Source organism: Metopolophium dirhodum, chromosome 9 (assembly GCF_019925205.1).
Source record: "Metopolophium dirhodum isolate CAU chromosome 9, ASM1992520v1, whole genome shotgun sequence".
Lineage (NCBI taxonomy): Eukaryota > Metazoa > Arthropoda > Insecta > Hemiptera > Aphididae > Metopolophium > Metopolophium dirhodum.
In genome coordinates, this window is record NC_083568.1 from 16,551,472 (window position 1) to 16,571,835 (window position 20,364).

The 20,364-nt window shown below is 32.0% G+C and overlaps 3 protein-coding genes across 5 annotated transcripts in view; 1 reads left to right on the forward strand and 2 right to left on the reverse strand.

Annotated features, from left to right (window-relative positions):
• LOC132951962 (protein Skeletor, isoforms B/C) overlaps positions 1-5,125 on the reverse strand; it is a 102,788-nt gene extending 97,663 nt beyond the window's left edge. Inside the window, exon 1 of the mRNA XM_061024043.1 lies at positions 4,975-5,125. The gene's annotated coding sequence lies outside the window, so the exon portion shown is untranslated. The remainder of the gene's footprint in view (positions 1-4,974) is intronic.
• A 4,426-nt stretch (positions 5,126-9,551) lies between these two features.
• On the forward strand, positions 9,552-17,390 carry LOC132951965 (electron transfer flavoprotein regulatory factor 1). Of its 3 annotated transcripts, XM_061024050.1 has the most exons (3): positions 9,552-9,711; positions 12,500-12,659; positions 17,031-17,307. In XM_061024050.1, the coding sequence occupies exons 2-3, from the start codon at positions 12,618-12,620 to the stop codon at positions 17,247-17,249; spliced, it is 261 nt and encodes an 86-aa protein (XP_060880033.1). In that variant the 5' UTR covers positions 9,552-9,711; positions 12,500-12,617; the 3' UTR covers positions 17,250-17,307. The 3 variants fall into 3 exon arrangements, with proteins under 3 accessions (XP_060880033.1, XP_060880032.1, XP_060880030.1); XM_061024049.1 differs by lacking the exon at positions 9,552-9,711 and having other exon boundaries at positions 12,441-12,659; XM_061024047.1 differs by lacking the exons at positions 9,552-9,711; positions 12,500-12,659 and adding an exon at positions 16,179-16,896 and having other exon boundaries at positions 17,031-17,390.
• A 599-nt stretch (positions 17,391-17,989) lies between these two features.
• Positions 17,990-19,473, reverse strand: LOC132951964 (charged multivesicular body protein 3). The gene is made up of 6 exons (XM_061024046.1): positions 19,191-19,473; positions 19,050-19,110; positions 18,746-18,925; positions 18,559-18,680; positions 18,397-18,492; positions 17,990-18,328 (listed from the first exon to the last, which is right to left on the reverse strand). The coding sequence occupies exons 1-6, from the start codon at positions 19,233-19,235 to the stop codon at positions 18,176-18,178; spliced, it is 657 nt and encodes a 218-aa protein (XP_060880029.1). The 5' UTR covers positions 19,236-19,473; the 3' UTR covers positions 17,990-18,175.
• Between the last annotated feature and the right edge of the window lie 891 nt (positions 19,474-20,364).

Sequence of the window (20,364 nt, forward strand, 5' to 3'; positions counted from 1 at the left end):
CGTGCTTTATTGACAGCTGAAATAGAATATAATTTATATTATATACCTATACCGTTTATATAAAAGTACGAAAAAACTTGAACTGAATAATCATAATACGTTTGTGATGTTAAATTGACCTTATATTCAAATCCTTGTATCCTGATGATGATAATCAAACAACTTTCATGGTTTGATGGCTTTTAATTTTTTTTATATAATCAAAATCAGCTTTGATTTTAAAATAACATATTTATGTACTTAATATTAGGCAAAATATGGAAAGTAAATTACATGATGGTCAATATTGGTGCAATCGACTAGGAAGTATTAATAGTTTCTTTGCTTACATTTATTTGAATTAAAATTTGTGCAATGTATTCTATTTTCATTAAATTTTAAATCATGATCAAAATCATTAAAAAACAATTAAAAAATCTAAATGGGTCCGCACCAGGTTAATTTAAGTAAAATTACCTGCCCCAAAATGATGTGGTAACATTAAGTATATAATTGAATGTACCTAGTACTCATATAATATATTAAATGATTATAGTTAAGTGTAAGTACCTACAATTATATCTGTTTCAATTATTTACGTCCATTATAATCGTTCGATAATATTAGTTACTTTCATCAGAGATTTCATTCACGCACAAAACCACATAATATGACTATTTTTCACCCCATCGGGACACATTATTAAAATTGCATTCGTCGTTGGGTTCCTACCAATCAATAATAAAATATTATGGCAAGTGCACAGTACGATTTTCTAACGCCAAGCCGTGAAATAAAACCTATGCCATCCATGGTTTTCGTCTCTGTAGCGCTACAGATTTGCGTCGTTTGGTTTTTTCCGTGCAGATAAGTCAAACAAAGTATTATTAAGTCAAAGCGAAACAGGCGGACGCTCGTGAAATAGCGCATAAATAGTGATCCACACGACACTATATTATATAAGCACGCGTTATAATTGAGCTAAAATCATTAATCTTTATCATCGAACCACTCCCAACCTGATCTATATTCAGGGCGCGTTTATCCCCGATCAGCAGATTTTTTTTTATCTTTTCTAAAACACCGTATCTGCATATTATTATAATATATACGATGAAACGCCATATATATATATATATAATATACAAAAATATATACCTACGAGTTATCTCGAGTTCACGCGAGTCGCGGTCGTTTCGCGTTTTTAATTTTAACAATTTCTCGCTTGCGTAAAAGTGTCGGAATAGTATATTATTACGATTATAATAGTCGTATATAGAGTCTTCGGAGAGTTGATTGTGTGAACTGTGCGTAAATAATATACCGGTACAAACGCACGGCTGGGGATTGGGGCGTCAAACCGTCTACCCTTCTCCGAACTCGATCCGTAACAAACAGTTAGGGTCGGTGCGGCTCGTGCTCGGAATCAAAATACACACTTTGGCACACCCTTACAGTATAACAATAATCATCATCATCATCGTCGTCGTCGTCGTGCACTATGCCGTTTGATCGGCGGGAAAAAATTGGCGGGCTTGTGAAATGAATTTTAAAAAATAACAGCCGATATTAAGCCCAAACGATACCGTCAGACACTTTATAAATAAAACGGCAGTGCAGCTCTTATGTGGATAATATTTCTACCAAGAGTGCTACTTAACGAGCATTTTCTATTGTTTACCGGATTACAGTCACAAATACCCGTTTACCATCATACTTAATATATTTTTTGTTAATATAATATCTGTACAATTTTATCACAACGTCTGTTCACTTTTAACATGAAAATAATATCTTAACGAAACAAGTATTGTAATAATTAAAAAAGCTCCGGGGGCGATTGTTGACTGTTGTTGCAATGAAATTCTATCGATAAAATTGATTGCGATATTTCTGTAAAAAATATTCTTTTAGATATCACACTAAAAATGTGTTTTATTTTTTCAATTAAAATAAATATCATCTACAATATTAATTAATTTAATTGTATTCCCATTAGATGACAATTTTATACTATGTCATATTTAATGCGGTTAATGGGTAACATAAATTAATTCGGTACCTATACTTTAGCGATTGGCGGCGCATATTTTCCATCAAACGGTTGTTATTGCGTTTTATTTTAGCTCATTCGATAAAAAATTACGTGGCTAGTTCTAGTCACAACATTTTACAGGTACTTGTTAATCATAATAACTAAAAATACATTCATACGCGAGGAGTTCACGAAAAAGTTTTGATTAATAATTTAGGGTACAGTACGCTTTTAGATTTTTTTTCACGTGATTAATTATTCATAAAATATTAGTAAAATTTCATTATTATAATTTTACAAAATTATAAATATTGCAACATGACCAAGAAATTGGTTTTAGAACATCGCATTAAAAAAGATCATGAACAAATCCTCATTTGCTATTTGCAAGAAACAGATTTATAGCTTACATAAGCCTATGAAAATATGGATTGACAGAAAAAAGAAATCAAGAAAATACAATATTTTTTGAGACCTAATAATAATTACGTTATACTTACGTTACATTATTACATTAATATCATCATTATTCCTTAGGTGTAATATTAATATTGTAAATCACAAATAATACACCAAGTTTATTGCGCTGTTTTTTCAAACCACAGATCATAATTTAGGTACCTACCCTTAATAATGATTATTTATGTATTTTATAAATGTATATATGCTTTAAATTTAAACAGTGGTATATTTTCCGGGATTTATATTCTTTGAAAATTGTACTGAGGCAAACTTAGGTACCTACTTAAATTAATAGTATTATTTGGAATTTTTAAATTGCAACTATTCTCAGTAGATTTTAAGTAATCCGAGTGTATATGTAATGATTGAATAATGACATATAATTTTAAAAAAACTATTTTTCTAACAGTCACTAGAGAAATGAATTCGTGTCGTGTATAGTATTTATTTTTTGTGTATTAATTCTGTTTGTTAACTGTTTTAAGTTGAATAAGTTATTTAGTGGATTTGTAATTATTTTAATTTTGTATACAACTTAATACATAATAAAAATAATGGCATCAATTGTAACTATTTGATAATTATTATTGTCACTTTTGTGACTACCATAGTCTTTAATATGCTGAATTTACCAGCATTGATTATATAATCAATGGTACCTACCAGATGCATGCAATTGATTTAAAACTTGAATTCTTATATAGGTAACATAATTAAAATGTTATGTTATATACTAAAATAATAGTTAAATTATTAGGATAGATACCTAGTCATTTTTTTAATCAATTATGTATAATAGTACTGTATCATGTAAATTAGTTGTATAAAACTGTAAGGTCAATAGTTAGGTGTACTTACCTACCTAATTGTTTGATGCAAACTTTAAGGTATACCTACATTTAATCGACTAAAATTACTCAATTTTTACAGATTTATGAAAATCTGACCATTATAGGTATATAAAAGTATATTAATGTAATTGTAAACAGATATCAGTATTGTTAATCGGATGGTTAAAAATATTATAATATAATATATTACCAAACGAGTAATAATAGTAATACACATTTAAAATATATACCTATTAACTATCAAATATATTATAGACCAATAGGTACGTATGCACAAAATACCGAACTGACGCTATCGTCGAGATAATTAATTATTAATGAAATGCCAAAAGATGTTTATATTAATTGTATGATGTGAAGTAACGTACCAACTGAATGTAGTTATCATAATATTACTACAAGTACAAAAATTCTGTTGTTCGTCAACTACGCGATTCGTATTTATATTGCGTAGCCGTTCACGAAAATCATAGAAAACCTATTTTATCGGGTGTAAGTAGGTATATAATATAAATATATTAATATTGTTGTCGTATACGATTTGCAATCCTAATCGTCGAAACCTATCGAAATACGCCAGTAAATCGAGAGTCACCGCGGTATTAGTGATAAACTAAACGAAAAAGCGTGTCAGGAGTGGCTAGGTATATTGCCTATACTTTACACACAGTAACATAACTTTGGTGAGTATGTCCGGGATTGCCAGTCAGTTGTAGAAAGAAGTGAGGCGAAAAAATAAGCGAACGTTTCCAACTGTCTTATACATTTATAGAGGTAATATGATTATATGATATAATACCATTGATATTAATATATTAATATTGGCATAACATTTAAATATTACTGTACTTGAGGACGTTTATTTAATAAATAAACATATCATACCAATTTATACTGCAGCAGTGTTACACGTAGATTGTGGAAAAGTGGTCAGTGATAGAAATAAAATAATAAAACCATCGGTACTGCCGAATGCCGATGTCCTACACGGATGTCCTACGTGGTTAGAGATCTCCTAGACGACTTTTAATTTGAAATTTCTGTACGGTATATATAATTCTGCACAATATTTGGACATTAACTGCCGAGAGAGATTTTTCCAAGTTGAAAAACAGAGCATACTTAGCGTTTACACAAAAATAATATAATAATATATCCGTGGGCTATTACAATTTTATATTAATATCAATAGTCAGTCGTACGAGAAGTCGTCATCTTGTTCCGTTAAAAGGCACCACTGAGAGATTTTTCCTTTAAAAATTTCCCTTAGCACCCGGAAAACCGCGAGATTTTCGTACGGAAAAAACAGAGCCCGTGAATTTGTTACAATATTACTGTTATTGTTATAATATAACTAATACACTGCGCAGTTCGAACCGTTCGATTGAAGACTATTAATATCATTTTGTCGAGAGATTTCCACTATATACGTTCTGGTAACCGCGGTACTGTTGCTGCAGTTTATATAGTGCCGCTGTCTTTATACCGATAACAAATCCTACAATCGTGTTCTGCACCTGTCGCGACCGCGAGCTTTGGGCCTGGGCATATTATTCCGCATTATAATATTATCGTCATAACAATATTGGCACGACAATGAAACCGAAACAACGACAACAACAACGTTAACAGAAAATCGCCACTCACATTGTCCGTCTCGGCGATGCGTTCCGGCGGCTTCGGCAGCGGTGGCGGCGGCTGCTGCAGCAGAGTCCCGCGCGTCTCGGTCGTGTCGCGATGCGCGCGCGTCCGTCACGTACTGAAAAGCGGCGGCGGCAGACTCGCTCGGTAGCCTTTTACCCACCTTCCCGCCAGCCCCGACGCGACCACCACCGTATCCCACCCACCCACTCGCGGCACGGCCACCCGGCCACCCACCCACGCCAGACCGTCTCGCCGAGCGGCCGCTGCACGGCACGCGCGGCGCAGTACAAAGCCGCGCGTAGTACGGCTCGCGTAGTATATACGACCGGCGGCGGCGGCTGTAGCGTAATACGACCTACCTGCCGCCGCCGCCACGACCACCGCTTCCACTGCCTCCACCTAAGTCACCACCGCCGCCGCTGCCGCCAAACATGCGCCATTCCGTCTATATCAAGTCTTCTACTACGGTGCACACTACTACCACCACTACTACTACTACTACTACTACTACTACTACAACTACTATACTACCACGCTACTGTTATATACGTGTACTATATACACAAGCGAGCGCACGCGCATCATAGTACACGATCGTACTGAACCTATACATATCATATAGTACGCGTGTGTATATTATCATGTCCGTAAGTATATCATATATATAGTACTCGTATAATAATAATAATAATAATAATATAATATAATGTACCCTCTCGTACTTTGCAATTTTTTAACTCGTCGTGTGGGCGCGCGCGCGCACGTTGTAACCGAACGACATTATAAAATTTGTAATGTACCACTATATTACAATACAGGTATACCGTACTACCGTGGCCATAGTCCCCATCCCCCCCATAGTCATTTTTATATATTTTTTCGTATTATAGTTTGTTCCGCATAGTATAATAATAATATAATATAAACAAACAATTTATGTTATTAATATACACATTGAGTGCAAAAATATGTGAATCTATGATAAATAATTTGTAATTTGTCGTGTTCGTAAAAAAGTTTAATGACATGTACATTACATGTCACTTCATTTAGGAATCTCACGATTGACAATATAAAATCACGGTGTCCCCCATATATCGGCGTCAGACGACGATCTATATTGACCTTGGTTCCTATCGGCAACAAAATTGATCATAATTAAAGGCCGGCCGTGGGTAACTATTTTTTTTACATTTTCGTTGTTATTATGATATTGAGAAAAAATAAGTGGGCACGTGCCTGCACGGTTGCCACTTGTGCAGCAGTTTATGAACAACTACATACTTACCAGAGGGTCATCATTATAATATACAAGTTCTACTTCAGTAAATATAGACAAGAGGATGAGTGCATGATAATAATAATAATATTAAAAGACTAACGTAAAAACCGTGTGCCCCGCACAAAATGGTTGTGGCAATGCGATTTGCGTGTCGCGCGATGACGACACACACCGACGGACGTGCGCGCATGCAGTGCACCGGTCAGCGGCTCGCGGGTGTTCGTCGTCGTCGTTGTCGTCGTCGGCGGCGGCGGTGGTATTGCTGCGCTTATCGCCTTTTCGCTCGCCGCCGTCCGGAGATGGGTCCCACGTCTTATTTCCGTTTTCACGGGACACCGCGGCCGCCCGGAACAATGGCCGCGACGATTGAATTTTCTCGTGCGCCCGCGGAGAAGTACGGGCCGAGTTGCCTGAGTATTATTTTAATTTGCTTATAATATGTTATTATAATCAATTTGAACACAAAACTACCATTGATATTTTAATATTTCAGTTAAAAAAGGAATATTTTAATTTGCGTTATGACGTATAATAAACCAAAATCATTTTTAAAAATTAAGATCCGTCAAACGCAAGTTCCACAATTTGTCCAGCTTAGCTGACATAATACTCTTACATCGTGTTTTGAGTGGCTGGTGTAGTTTTTACTGTCCGTGGGAGGCCCTTCTTAAAATTTTCCGGTAGGCTAAAAATTTTCAGGTAGGCCTATCCGCCACTTCTTATAATACAGATTATGGTAACATGGCGTTTTAGATAGGCAATTTAGATACACATCGTCGTAGTCTCTTGTCTATAATAATCGAATGACATTTTAGGTAACTGAGAATAAAATAATTAGTAATTTATTATTATTTGATTATTAATTTGATTCATTTAAAATATCTGAAAAGAGTTGCATAATATTTTTATTTTAGTTAACATAATATCTTCCCATTTTTGAATCGTATACCTAACTCAAGTCTTTAAACTTTAGTAGATTAGATTGGTTAGTTAATAAATATTAATAATTTATCTTATTTATTTATTATAATATGTATTTATGAATGATATAGCACTTGGTCAATTAGTCGACTTTATTTATAGTTTATAATTTATATACATCATTTTCGAGGTCTGGAAATTAACTTCTATAGGTACGTGGTACACGCGAAAAGTACAAAAATTGGCAACCAACACTACGGTTATGAAACCTTCATCATAAACAACAAAGGAAAAGGAAACAGTTTGACCTTTTCTTTAACAAAATACTGTTCACGTACGATCGAGAATTTATATCGTTGACCGTTGTTTAAATTATTGTTTCATTCACTAGTCAATGTTATTGTTATTTTAGAACAGAACATAATAATCTAACCAAAAGATTTTTATTTCATTTTTAAAAATGAACAATCATGAATTATTTTGAATCTATATAAAAATACACCATGGTCAGTGTTAGTTATCTGATTGCGATTCTTTTATAGTATATGCATTATGTAGTTGTATAGGAAAAAATAAGTAATTTTTAGTAGAAAAAATGTAAATATTGAGAATTTAACATATAATTTTATTCAAAAGAAAAATGTCCACATCATAATGTATATTATTTATATAATGGTAATATAGTATATACACATAAAATAGTATGACATGTTAATACTTACTCTAGTAAGTAACTTGTTTTTTATTTCTAATTTTGAATTTACCTACAACTTAATAAATAACCTATAAAACAAAAAAAAACAAAAAAATAATTAGACAAAATCTTTACTTTTTTTTTTTACAATTATATTATACTTATAAATACCTAGCGTGTATGTACATGCACATACATTTAGTATTCATAATTTTATATATTATGTGTGCATAGATAAATTTTGCTGTGTTATCTGAAAAATGTTCATATATAATACATACGATTATGGTGTTGAGCGATATTATATTTATTTTATAAACCAGTTCAACTACTGGTCATCGTTGCGTAAGTCGACTGCCACTCCATTTTAAACATCTTTTGAGCATACAAAATCCGGGACCCAACAACCAAATAACTATATTACAAAAACAAATATTCAGGACCCAACTATAACAGTGTATATTACCTAAAATAATTCAGGATCCACTCGGTAAAAAAATTGTACGCCGTTTAATGTTTACACAACTACCAAACAATTATTAAAATTATACTGTAATACGGCGTATTATTTTATTATCAGTATATGGCATACCTGACAGCACATTAAGAGTCAAACACGATACATTAGTGTATATAGACATACCTTAAAATGTCCCTCTAATTTGTTTTAGTTCAACAACCATTATACTTTATAATAATATGCATCGTATAGCGTAGAACTGTTCTAATATTAATAATAACATTGACCGATCGGTCATCATTCAAATGAACCCCACGACGTTTGTGGGTGTTAAACATAATACACGGGTAGCCGGCCGCAACCGAGACTCGTCAGCCAACATACCCATCAGACCGGATAAAGTATTCACAGATTGAGTAATAGGACCTGCGGGAGAACAGTACATGTTCACTTTTCAGGAGACCGGAAAAATTTTACTAAATCACTATAATATTACAGTAATTTTTATTAACATATTTTTAATAACTTGAATCTAATTATATGTATATGTTAAATATGATTATAATAATATTATGTACAATCGCATTGATGCGAGGACCATGAACCAACGGAATATTACAATATAAACATTCATTTTTATTCAAGAAGGATGATACATTTCAATTCTCAATAATAATAATAATAATAATACTTTAACAGCTATGAACAGTCGTGGTTACTTTATACTATGATTAATTAATTATTATCATCGTCTATAAGAATTTATTTCTTAGAATTTTAGTATTGTACAAAACCTCGAATGGGAAATCTTATATCGTTGTAGCGAAAGCGCTCAAGAAATAATACTAATAATAGTCTTAGATTATTGAATATTATATCATACACGTTAAGCCTATAGCCTACAGGGTCCCCCCACCTAATTGTGTTATTATTATACCTAATGCATTTAAAGATTGAAATCCATCGTACCTATAACTGCAGGCGTGGATATGATTATATGGATGTTTCATAGAACCACTAAATTAAAATACCTGCGCAAGTCGTGGTGCATAGCTGATAGTTGGTATGGGTTTTTGTCACGATCACGTGGTACAAATCTGGTACCTATGTGGTATTATATACTCCACAATAGCAATACAAATTAATAATATATTACAGACAACAGTGATTATTATTATATACTCTCACTATATCTAAAAGGTACTATTGCAGGGCTTGAGTAACCAGTAACCGATTTTTGCCGGAAACCCTTGACCATGAAAACTGTTGGGACTGACAACCACTCCCTGCAAGTTCTCAAGTTAAAATTTTGAAAAGTAGTCAACAGTTACCGGTAATCACAATTTAGAAAAGTATTTAGTACAGAACCAATTAATCAAAAAGGTAAATATCAAAACCAATTAACCTTTTACCTATTCATTTTTAATTGTACTCAAATTCCTGGACATATATCTTTATTTATAAACTATATAATATACAATTATTAAATAGTAGAAGATTATAATTATTAATTAAATTATGAATAGAATCATGACGTAAATATCAAAATTTAATTACACCAAAACAATGCGGGTTATCGCGGTGGTAGTGATCACTGATAACCCACGACCCATTTTAGAAATTATTTAAATTTTGCAATTACAACCCATATGATACAAAATAAGCTTGTTGATAAAATATAACGTTTTATGTGTAAAAACGGAATACTTTTTAATTAATTTAGTATTATAATTTGTATGTTTATTTTATTTGTTTTGTAAAATTGAATAAAATACATTTAAAATGTTCCACCATTTATATATTTTTTTAGTTTTTATAAGAGCATATCGCAACTCAATTCTGAAACTCCAGAGCAAAATGTGACCCGAAATTGTGAGGAAAGAACACGGTTCTAAGATATTTCCATTATTAAAACAATTACACTGTGATGCATTGGTGCAAATAGCGTTTGACATTTTGGTGGGGGGCTTAGCCTCTAAATCCCCCATCTATATTTGCCTATGATGTGATGGTCGGGCTGTATAGAGGCTCTCTCTTCTATTTTATCCCATCTAAGAAACACCATCATATAATCCGATAACTTACCTAACCGTTTGATTGAATATACATTTGAGCTAGGAAACTATCATGTCACAATATATTTCTCTTCTCGGAGTATTATTTTTTAACTCAACAATATTTGTATTTGATTTTTAAACATCACAATAAAAATTTGTTATTTTATTGTTGAAGCCGTTCTGCGCATAATAAATCGTTTTTAACATAGAAATGTTTTTGAGCTGAATATTAAATTTGTTTATAACCGATTATGCGTAACGCTTTGTTGATTGCCATATAAATGTAAAAACATATCTATGATCCCTCAATTTTCCTTGCAGAGGAAAAATATCTAGTGACATTGTATACGGCTTAGTTTTTTTTTTTTTATAATATAAAAGATCGCCGTTAATTTAGTTATTTTGCCTATCAAGACGTCGTTATTTGAAATGTTATGTGTTTATTCAAACTTTGGGTATCTTTATTCTATGGCTTAACCTCAATAACTTGCTGTAAGGAAATTATTGAGGTCGACATTGTTAATTGTAATTATTTCTTTATCGTTCAATAATCTAAGGTCAAATATTTCGATAAGCTTCAGTCATCTTGATTCAAACAATTTTTAAAAAATGTGTACAGTACACAGAGCGGAAATGTTACTATTTCCCATCGTTTTCCACTTTAACCACGTGCTCGTAGATATCCTATATAGTCTTCTTGAACAGCTCGTCTCATATTATCAAACTTATGCCACGCACTGGTCGTCATGAATTTACTGCCAATGATCGATAAATGAAGTCTACAATGGCCAGTGAGCAACTAACTGATTGATCGATCAACTCAATACGGTTGAAACCTTTTGAAATCGAAAAAAAACAACAATATAATATTATTTGTGTCTAAATAGCTCACACTGTAAAATAATATTACAGCACACGCGTTTCACCCCGTCACCAGGACGTGCTGGGAAGAGGTCATGGCGCAAACCGTCGTCAGTAACAGAAATTTTTTTTGCCAAATAAAATTCGTTGTTGATGATGAACATTAAAGGCGTCGCGCATTTGGTCGTGAACGAAGCAAAGTTCGATACTTGCACAGCATTATACTCTTTTTTTACTGATCGAAGTTGAAGGCCTATACAAACAGCCTTTGGCGCTTCTTTGCTCGGTGCATTGATGATTACCTACTTTTTTCGTGCCCTCCACATCACGTGTTTTTAAAGACGTTTGTCGTTACATTATAATCGCGATTAGTGACGCGTCACTTTATAATGTCGTGAAGAAATTTTACACTTGTGTTGCCGTTAAAGTATGTAATATACAAAAATATGAATACAGCAGTGGTTAGGTTATATAATAGGATTTTTATTTTAAAGTTATAAACTAAAAAGCGAGTAAGTGGATGTCGCTCTACTGTACAATAGGTTACAAGTGGGTCAATGTATAATTGTATTAAACTTGAATATAATAGCATTGCATAAGAAAAACGATTATGAACGAAGATGTTGAAATCAAAGCACTCCCTCCAGTAGAAATTTTGTATACAGGATAAAAAAATAAATTAAAAAATAGACACCGTTGTAAAACTACTTGCTTCCTCGCTCCGCTCAGAATCTACAATTTTGGACTGTAAAAGGTTTCAATTGGTAGTTCACTCATTTTTCCATTGGAGTGCTAGTTGTATTTCTCACTACATCAAACAGCTGATTTTTTACAAGATACTTTGGGCATCGCCGCTCTAGTCCAATTTCGGTTGCAATTCATACCTACGGTGTTTTGAAACCAGTTATCTTAAAGTTTAAACGGTGTCCCTAAAGAAGACTGTAGAGCTGAAAACTGATCTAAGAATCTAAACATGTTATTTTACGCCTACCAGCTGTTTGAGCATCGATGACAATTCGTAAAAATTATCGATTATCGAACCACTCGATTGTTTTGATCATTTGTCATGTTAACACGTTGAATTGTGAACAATCGAATCGTTTGCAAATCTAATGTTGAACAATCGATTTATTCGATTGTGCCTATCACTATATTAAAAATATTTTTTATTGTTTTGTGCTAGCCATATCACTATAACATTGATATCAATCCACCTTGACCGCAATTATTATACTATTATAATAATATTATAGTATCAGTGCACGACCAGTATCAGTGACAGCCACAATACCACATCAAAACAACAACAAAAACAACTACAGTGACCGTATACCACGGTGAAGACGACTCGAACACCTCACCCGACTGGCGATGGGTGCAGGACGCCAAGGAGTGATTGACTTGTACAAGACCGTAAGTGTGCCTGTGTATATGTGTGTGCATTTTGTAAGTGGGTACCTCCTTACCTTTACCCATATGCCATATTATGGGCCGCGGATTTCCGGTGGGGTTGGTGAAATCCGATCGCAATCGATCGGGCTCGTGGGTAGGGGCGACGATTTGGGTACTCGTAGGGTGGTGTCGTTTGGGGAAAGGGGGTACTTGTTGGATGCAATCATTTCATCATCATTCATTACCACTAAACGTCATATTATATTACGTCTCGTACGGATCCTGAACGTGACGTATTTCACCAAATAAGTAGGTACTACGAAAACTATTTTTTTTTCTTTTCAATATCGCTGCCACCCACTTCGCACAAGAATCGTTGGATTTAATAATAGTTTTATTTTTTTTATTATTATATAATAGTAATAAAAAAAAACATAATATAATATATTGTACCTATGTTCATTGTTCAATTAATAACGCCAAGTCTCGTCGACGAAGATTTCAATGAAATATGAAATTTTGATTTTTTACAGTCTATTTTTAGCATGACGATCTTGCTTCAAGCCAATATCTTGTAAATATTGCAGTTCACCTTGCACCTGCGAAGGCGGGGCTCACACAGCACATGGCAGATTCGACCTTTTTGAGGACGAACTTGTAATATATTTTTGTTATAGTATTTCCGCGTAGGACGACCCATCACCACCATCAATTCATCGTTGTTAAATTTTTATTTATTAATAATACAATATTGTGCGCCTATTTTAATAATAAAATATTACACTTTCTACCGAAAAGTTATTTATGTTCCCCACAATAAAGATCTAATCAAATACATCACCAAGTAAATAATATTGCATATTATTTATATCCTCGTGCTCAGTGGCGTAACTTATGAGATATTTTTTTCAGGCAAAATATAAAAAGTATTTTCGTTTGATTGTGTCTAAAAATATACATTGTTGTGGTGGAGGTGACACCTTTCTGATTTTTATCCCTTAAATAATTTACCAACTATATAAATCTGTACCTATACCGTACATAATATTGAAGGTAATATTGTACCCTCCTAAACATTGATTGTTACCTTATACTTTATTGTACTATACTTTATATGAATCCTCGAAGTTTTGTTGAATTGTAATTAGTGAAAACATATAATACTAGCTAATAGCTATCCGTATAATACGCACAATATTATAAGTAATAAGTGTAATGTGTATAATCTATAAAATATTAATATTGAATATTGACTACTTAGTATAATAACATAAAATCAACATAGACAAAAAATATTATAGTATTCAAACTCAAGCACGATGCTTTAAATATAAAATGTATTGTAATGCATAACGATGTATAATAGGGCTTACAACAGATGGGCAAAACTATATCGTCGCTACCAAGGCTGGTCATTAACGAGTTAAAAAGTTAAAGTTAAGTTAAAAAGTTAATTTAATTTTAACTTTTTAACTTAACTAGTTACTTTTGGCTTTTCATTAACTTAACTGTTAACTTACTAAATTTCTTTTTTAATTAACGTGAAATTAACGAGTTAATTTTTTATTTTAAGAAGTTAGTTAAGTTTATTATTATTATTAAGTTAAGTTAATTTATTTTGTTTTTGATTTTATTATATTCACTATTATGTTGACTATTTATGTCTATTTTGTTTTCATGTCAAAAAATATTTACCGTAAATTGTTTAAAGTTAAAAATGTATATCATTTGAATCTAACTTATATGGAAATACTGTATAAAGTATGAATACTATAGTCTATAATTTAGTTTTGGGTTGGAAAAAAATTAAATAAGCTAGCGTTGTATAAACAAATTAACTTTTTTTTAACTTAATAAAAAGTTAATAAAAAGTGAGTTAACCTATAGTTAAATTAACTTTTAACTTTTTGTTACTGGTGCATATTAACTTGAGTTAACTGAGTTAAAAAAAATCATTAACTTGCCCAGCCTTGGTCGCTACCTCTATAATAAGCCTTGGAAGGGATATTTCAATAAATTGCAATTGCCCCGCAGATTACGTCTATAATAGGGCCATTATAGTCGTATATACAAATCGCATGTTACTCAGTGCCGTCAAGTCCCACTAAAAGGCGTTATTAAAATAATATAGCTCTAACCGCTAATTGTATAACTTCACTATGATAATATGGTGGGTGGCTCCAGCCCTATGTAAGTATAGGTATACTATACCTCGGAATGCTGTGACTTATTAAAATATGTTATTATCATATGCGATATGCCTATTTTAATGAACTAGTATAACAAAACCTTAAATAAAATTCTTACAAAATTAGAAAACCATTTGTATTATTATTTATTATGTATTATATATATTATTATTTATTTATATTACCTCATTATAACAATAATCGTTTATTTATAAATATGTATATCATCAGTCCTCGATTTTTTTTTTGGAGGGGGGGGTACGCAAGGCAACGGAGTACCCTGACTAATTTTTCTGAAACTATCGCGTACCTACCCCTACTATTTAAGGGAAACACACGGGACACTTCATCATTTTGTATATTTATCAAAATGCACGAGATACCATCAATCATCATAATATTTGTCTCATAGATTATATCATAACCGCGGATCTTGAAATTCGTTAATATTAATTTATTAATATTTAATAATAACTAAATATTATAGTAGGTAAACTATTAATTAATTTACTTTTATTATCCTTTTGTGTTAATTATTATTTATAAATTTAAAATTATAGTAATTACCTATGTCTTATATTAACAAGTGACTAACAAGTGATGGGGACGCTCTTTTTTTAAAAGTAAACAGTCACTCTACTTAAATTTTGTCAAGTCAAGCACTGTATTTCATTGCAATATTTGCTATTCCTATTTTGATTTTATTATGCTACAAATATTGTATCAAACTAGAAAATAAAACATAATAATATAATATATTAAACATAGTTCAACAAGTTTTTAACTCCATATCCAAAGCAGTGTATTTTGCAGAGAATTTCGATATAAAAAAATTTCGAATATCGAAAGAGTAGTTACCGCTCAGTAAAACTTCGAATAGTTAGGACAGTTAGGTACTTATAAATTACAAACAAATATATTAATTTATTACTAAGTAGTAAGTTATAGTAATATCATAATATAAATGACAAGTGTAACATCAAAAAATGTAAAATACAATTGAACTCATTTCAATAAAAATTATTTAAATCGCATATCTTTTTTTATCAAACTATAAAAAATATCTTATTCCAATAAAAGCAGTACCTTACTTACCCATAACTAATCAATTACAATTAACTCAAAAATAATGAAAATACTTGGTAATTACCATTTTTTTTTTGATAAGTTTGACACTTTTCGACACAACGTTTATTATTATTATATAATATATATCTACATTATACACGATGCTATAAATACCACGAATCAATTCAATATTCATACTATTACGCGGTATTTACGTACAAGCCAATAACAATAATATATTATGACAAAATTATTATAATAATAGTTAGCTGTTAGGTAATAACTTCAGTAATAACGATAAAATAATTTATATGGTTCAAAATTTCACAAATTATCCATTACAATTTACATTTTACAATGACCTACTTGCTCAAGTAGATGACGAATTAGGTACACTCAAAAAATACTAATACATCAGACTTGCAAAGCGACTTCGCTAGTCTTAAAAATCTTTATTATTATATGAATTATTCTCCAAGTCAAATATGACTTGATGCAAATTATCAGTATTTTCATTTACAATTTCGACATAACAGCGTCGACTTACGCCGGGACACAGATCGATTGTGTCACGTAGCTAGGTAAAATAGGTCACGATAACATGATAATTATATAATATATTATTTTATAACAACGTGGAATCGTGTAATGCACAGATACGAATTTTTTTTTTATCCAAAGAGTGTCAGTCCTCAAGCAGTAAGTAGGTAGGCACCGAATTAATCGATTCCGCGAATTATTCTATCTATTAAAACTTAAAATGTTATCCTATCGCACAACAATTTTGTAGGCTAAATTTTCATAAACATTTCACCTAAGCGTTGCACCTATCTGCCGTTCGTTTTACGGTGTGCACGGAATTATCGAGCCCAAAGCATTCAGCATACCTACATTATGTGTCAGATTACAGTATTGTAATTGTACAGGAATGTGCACTTAAAAACAGTATGAGTAAAGAATACGAATCAGTTAAAATCCTTCAGTGGTTTGGCTTTCGAAAGGTATTAAAAATAAAAATCACACTAGGTAGGTCTTAAAAAAAATATGTTCTTAGTATTCAACCTGTTTTAGATTAAATACCACACTAGTGTGGAATAAAACAGGATAATATATAAACGAATTATTTTTATTGCAGCTACTTTATATGGGACGAGACTATCCTCAAGGTTACGACTTTTTCCGTTCACGGTTGAAAAAAGCTTTCCAACGTAACAGCGACATCAGTGATCCTGAACAAATAAAGATGCTGGTCAAACGTGGAGAGTTTGTCGTCAAAGAGATCGAGGCCCTCTACATGCTCAAAAAATACAGAACATTAAAAGATAGATATTCTACGGAGAAGGATCAATCATAGTCAATAGAGCTATTTATTTAGTATTTTTTTTTATATATTATATTATTATTATAAAATATGTCTTTGTGTACAGTTTTTTTTTATATGCAGTATAAGCTTACAAACAAAATAATAATAAAATAAAATGTATTGGTATATATATATATATGTTAATAATCCATTGTGTGAGCAACAATATAAGTGCATTAAACAGAAAAAAGCTGTTTTAAATGCAATAATATTATCAATAATTTTTAAATGAGTATAGCATTCTATGTTTTAAATTAAAAAATATTAAAAACCATTAATTTGAAGTTATAATTAATTTTAAGACAGAAGCATGAAGTAAATATAAATAAAGGCCACACGAATGAATAACAATAAAAATAAATAATATAATATTCTATTATTTTCTTAAGGGAATCAAGTTTAATTGTTAATTTAATGATAATACATAAAATATTAAATTTTTAGGCATAATATATATAATATATATATTTTATTAATGGTTTAGAATAAGAGATCAGATTTATCAGTAGTTTTTTCTACAATTTAACATGAATCTTTATCCAATTTAATGTTTTTAATTAATTTTTAGAACTCAACAAAACAAATAAAAATCTCACATGACTTTCATCGCAAGAACACCAATCTTATCAATACCCCAATTAAAGTTTGATAAAATAAAATATATCTGGTGCAAAACACTAATGTCTAAATTTTAGTCTTACCAAGTAAGTTAAGTTATAAACTTTAATACATTATTTGATAAAAATATATTGAACCTTAACAAATTTCCAATTGATAATTATAAAAAAAAATCCATTAGTGTTCCAATTGTTCTAGTAAAATTAATAGTTGTTTCTTAACTTAAATTATTTGAATTTATAATTTATATTAAGTTCTGTTTAAGGACATAGTATATTGTATAAATTTAACAGCTTTGTTTAGCTTTTTAACGCCTGCAAGCGATTTTTCATTTCTTCTAGGTCACCGTCCTCTTCAACTGTTTCAGTTTCTTGAAGTACTGAACCACCTGGTGTTTCAGTAACTGCCATAGGCGCTTGACCTAATGCTCCAGCTGTGATTTCCCATAATACCTAAAAATATTATATAATTATTTATTAATTCAAATTATACTAGTTTATTTAGTTATGTTTAAATGTACTTTATCGATTTCTGATTGCGCTTCTTCTTCCATATCTTCGGGATCATCCATTACATTCTCCATTGTATCATCTAACATTTCTTCAATGATTCCAGCCTGAACTCAAAATCAAAAAATTAAACTAATTCATTTGGATCAACTTTACTTTAACATTACACTAACCTTCATCATTTCCTTGGACAAATCCCTCATAGTAGCTGCAACTTCAGGTACTTTGATCAAATTGTGCATTGTTTGCATTACTTCTGTAGACTTTTGCAGTGAACCAGCCATTCTAAGCACAGCTAGAATAAACAAATAAATATAATATATGTGACTGCGAATAAATTATAGTCTATTATGAGCTTACACAGCTGGTTTTTCATTTGCATTTGTATAGAACTCATATGCGTCTTGGAAGTAATCAGTTTATTGATGGTTTTGCGTGACCTCAGTATTTCTTTAGCCAGAATGATACACACATCTTTGTTTCCCTTCTTGGCTGCTTCTTTCATCGAACGTTTCACTTTTTCTTCCTCTCGTTGTATGCCTGTGTCACAAAGAGAGCATACCGAACCAATATTGTGATTTATTAAAATGGTACTGTAATTGTAACTGTACTAAAAAAAATGCACTTCTGTTGTATATACATAACACAATGCAAGCATACTTACCTCTTATCTGACGGTCCAGCTTATACGTCTCTTTGCGTATGGTCGACGTCCACTGTTTAACCTACGCCGTAACAGCAGCACAAAACAAATTCACGGGTTAATACGACGTGTTTGCACTATCGGTCGATTACGATTACTCACTTGGTCCTTAGGATCGACGGTGGCCGATTTACCAAATATGCCCATATTGATGGCCTGGAACGAGTGCGTTTCCTGTTAATTACGTGCTGCAAACGGCACAGTCGTTCATAATAGCAATAAAAACTATGGTAAAATTAGTCAGACCCGTTTCCGATGCGACTGCTGTAGACGTGAGCTTGGAACTTTCGTAAAACTTTTCATCGCTTATCACAGCAACGCGCACAATATTATGCTAGTTAAATACTAAATAGTTTTGCTTTTGTTATCTAATGTAATGCGCGTCGTCAACATCGCTTATCAACGAATATACATGGCCTGCACCGCAGTCATATGTTTTTGGTGATATTATTATTATCATTGATTATTGACACAGAATAAAAATGCTATTCTGTAGAATATATGTGCGTAATTTGCAATGACACAATCATGACAAAATAAATTGGTATGCTATCAACTTTGTGATACGCAACTGTGTGTTCTCCCTCCACAAAAATTACGTCATCCGTTCTCCGATATTATATATTATTATTTCTGCTGGTCAGAACGGCTTACGTCACAGTTTTTGGCGAAGTGCGGGATGGCTGCGCGTTCTCCACCAATATTAGTTACGTTGATAGCATACCTATTTATTTTGTCATGGACACAATGGTATGAATTATGAGCACGGACTAAGATAGTAAATAGATACTATCTTAGATCGTGGTGATTATTGATTGATTTAATAACTGACTATACTCCATTACGCATATCACATTTGTATTAAGAAGGATCCTTGGAGGCGACTGGTTTTCGACACCTCCACTGAGTCAACCACCTGCCGTGTAGTTAAGCCACCTGCCACACCCCAGCACACAAATCGGACATAGACATTGCTTCTTAACAGTGGCGTGGCGAACTTCATTAACTTATGAGGCACAATAATTTGTATAAATAATAAATAATATATACTTATTTAAGTAATTATGTATTTACGTAAATAGAAACTGAGAAAGATTGGCTTACTCTTAGTACACACTTAATAAATTATTATAATATGTGAAATGCCTCTAGTCTCCAGGACACCCACCACCCACCCTTTAAACTTGAGGCACATGCCTCAAATAAAGTCCTTTGTCACGTCACTGCTTCTTAACATGAACAAAGTATAAGTCTGAATGGTCCTAATGAGTAATAA

Excerpts from the sequence above, each read along its gene's own strand:
- LOC132951965 (XM_061024047.1), top strand. The coding sequence starts at position 16,843 with ATGAGTAAAGAATACGAATCAGTTAAAATCCTTCAGTGGTTTGGCTTT. Across the intron at positions 16,897-17,030 it reads AGTGGTTTGGCTTTCGAAAG|CTACTTTATATGGGACGAGA; the intron begins GTATTAAAAATA and ends TTTTTATTGCAG.
- LOC132951964 (XM_061024046.1), bottom strand. The coding sequence starts at position 19,235 with ATGGGCATATTTGGTAAATCGGCCACCGTCGATCCTAAGGACCAA. Across the intron at positions 18,926-19,049 it reads GCTGGACCGTCAGATAAGAG|GCATACAACGAGAGGAAGAA; the intron begins GTAAGTATGCTT and ends TTTGTGACACAG. Across the intron at positions 18,493-18,558 it reads TGTCCAAGGAAATGATGAAG|GCTGGAATCATTGAAGAAAT; the intron begins GTTAGTGTAATG and ends TTTTGAGTTCAG.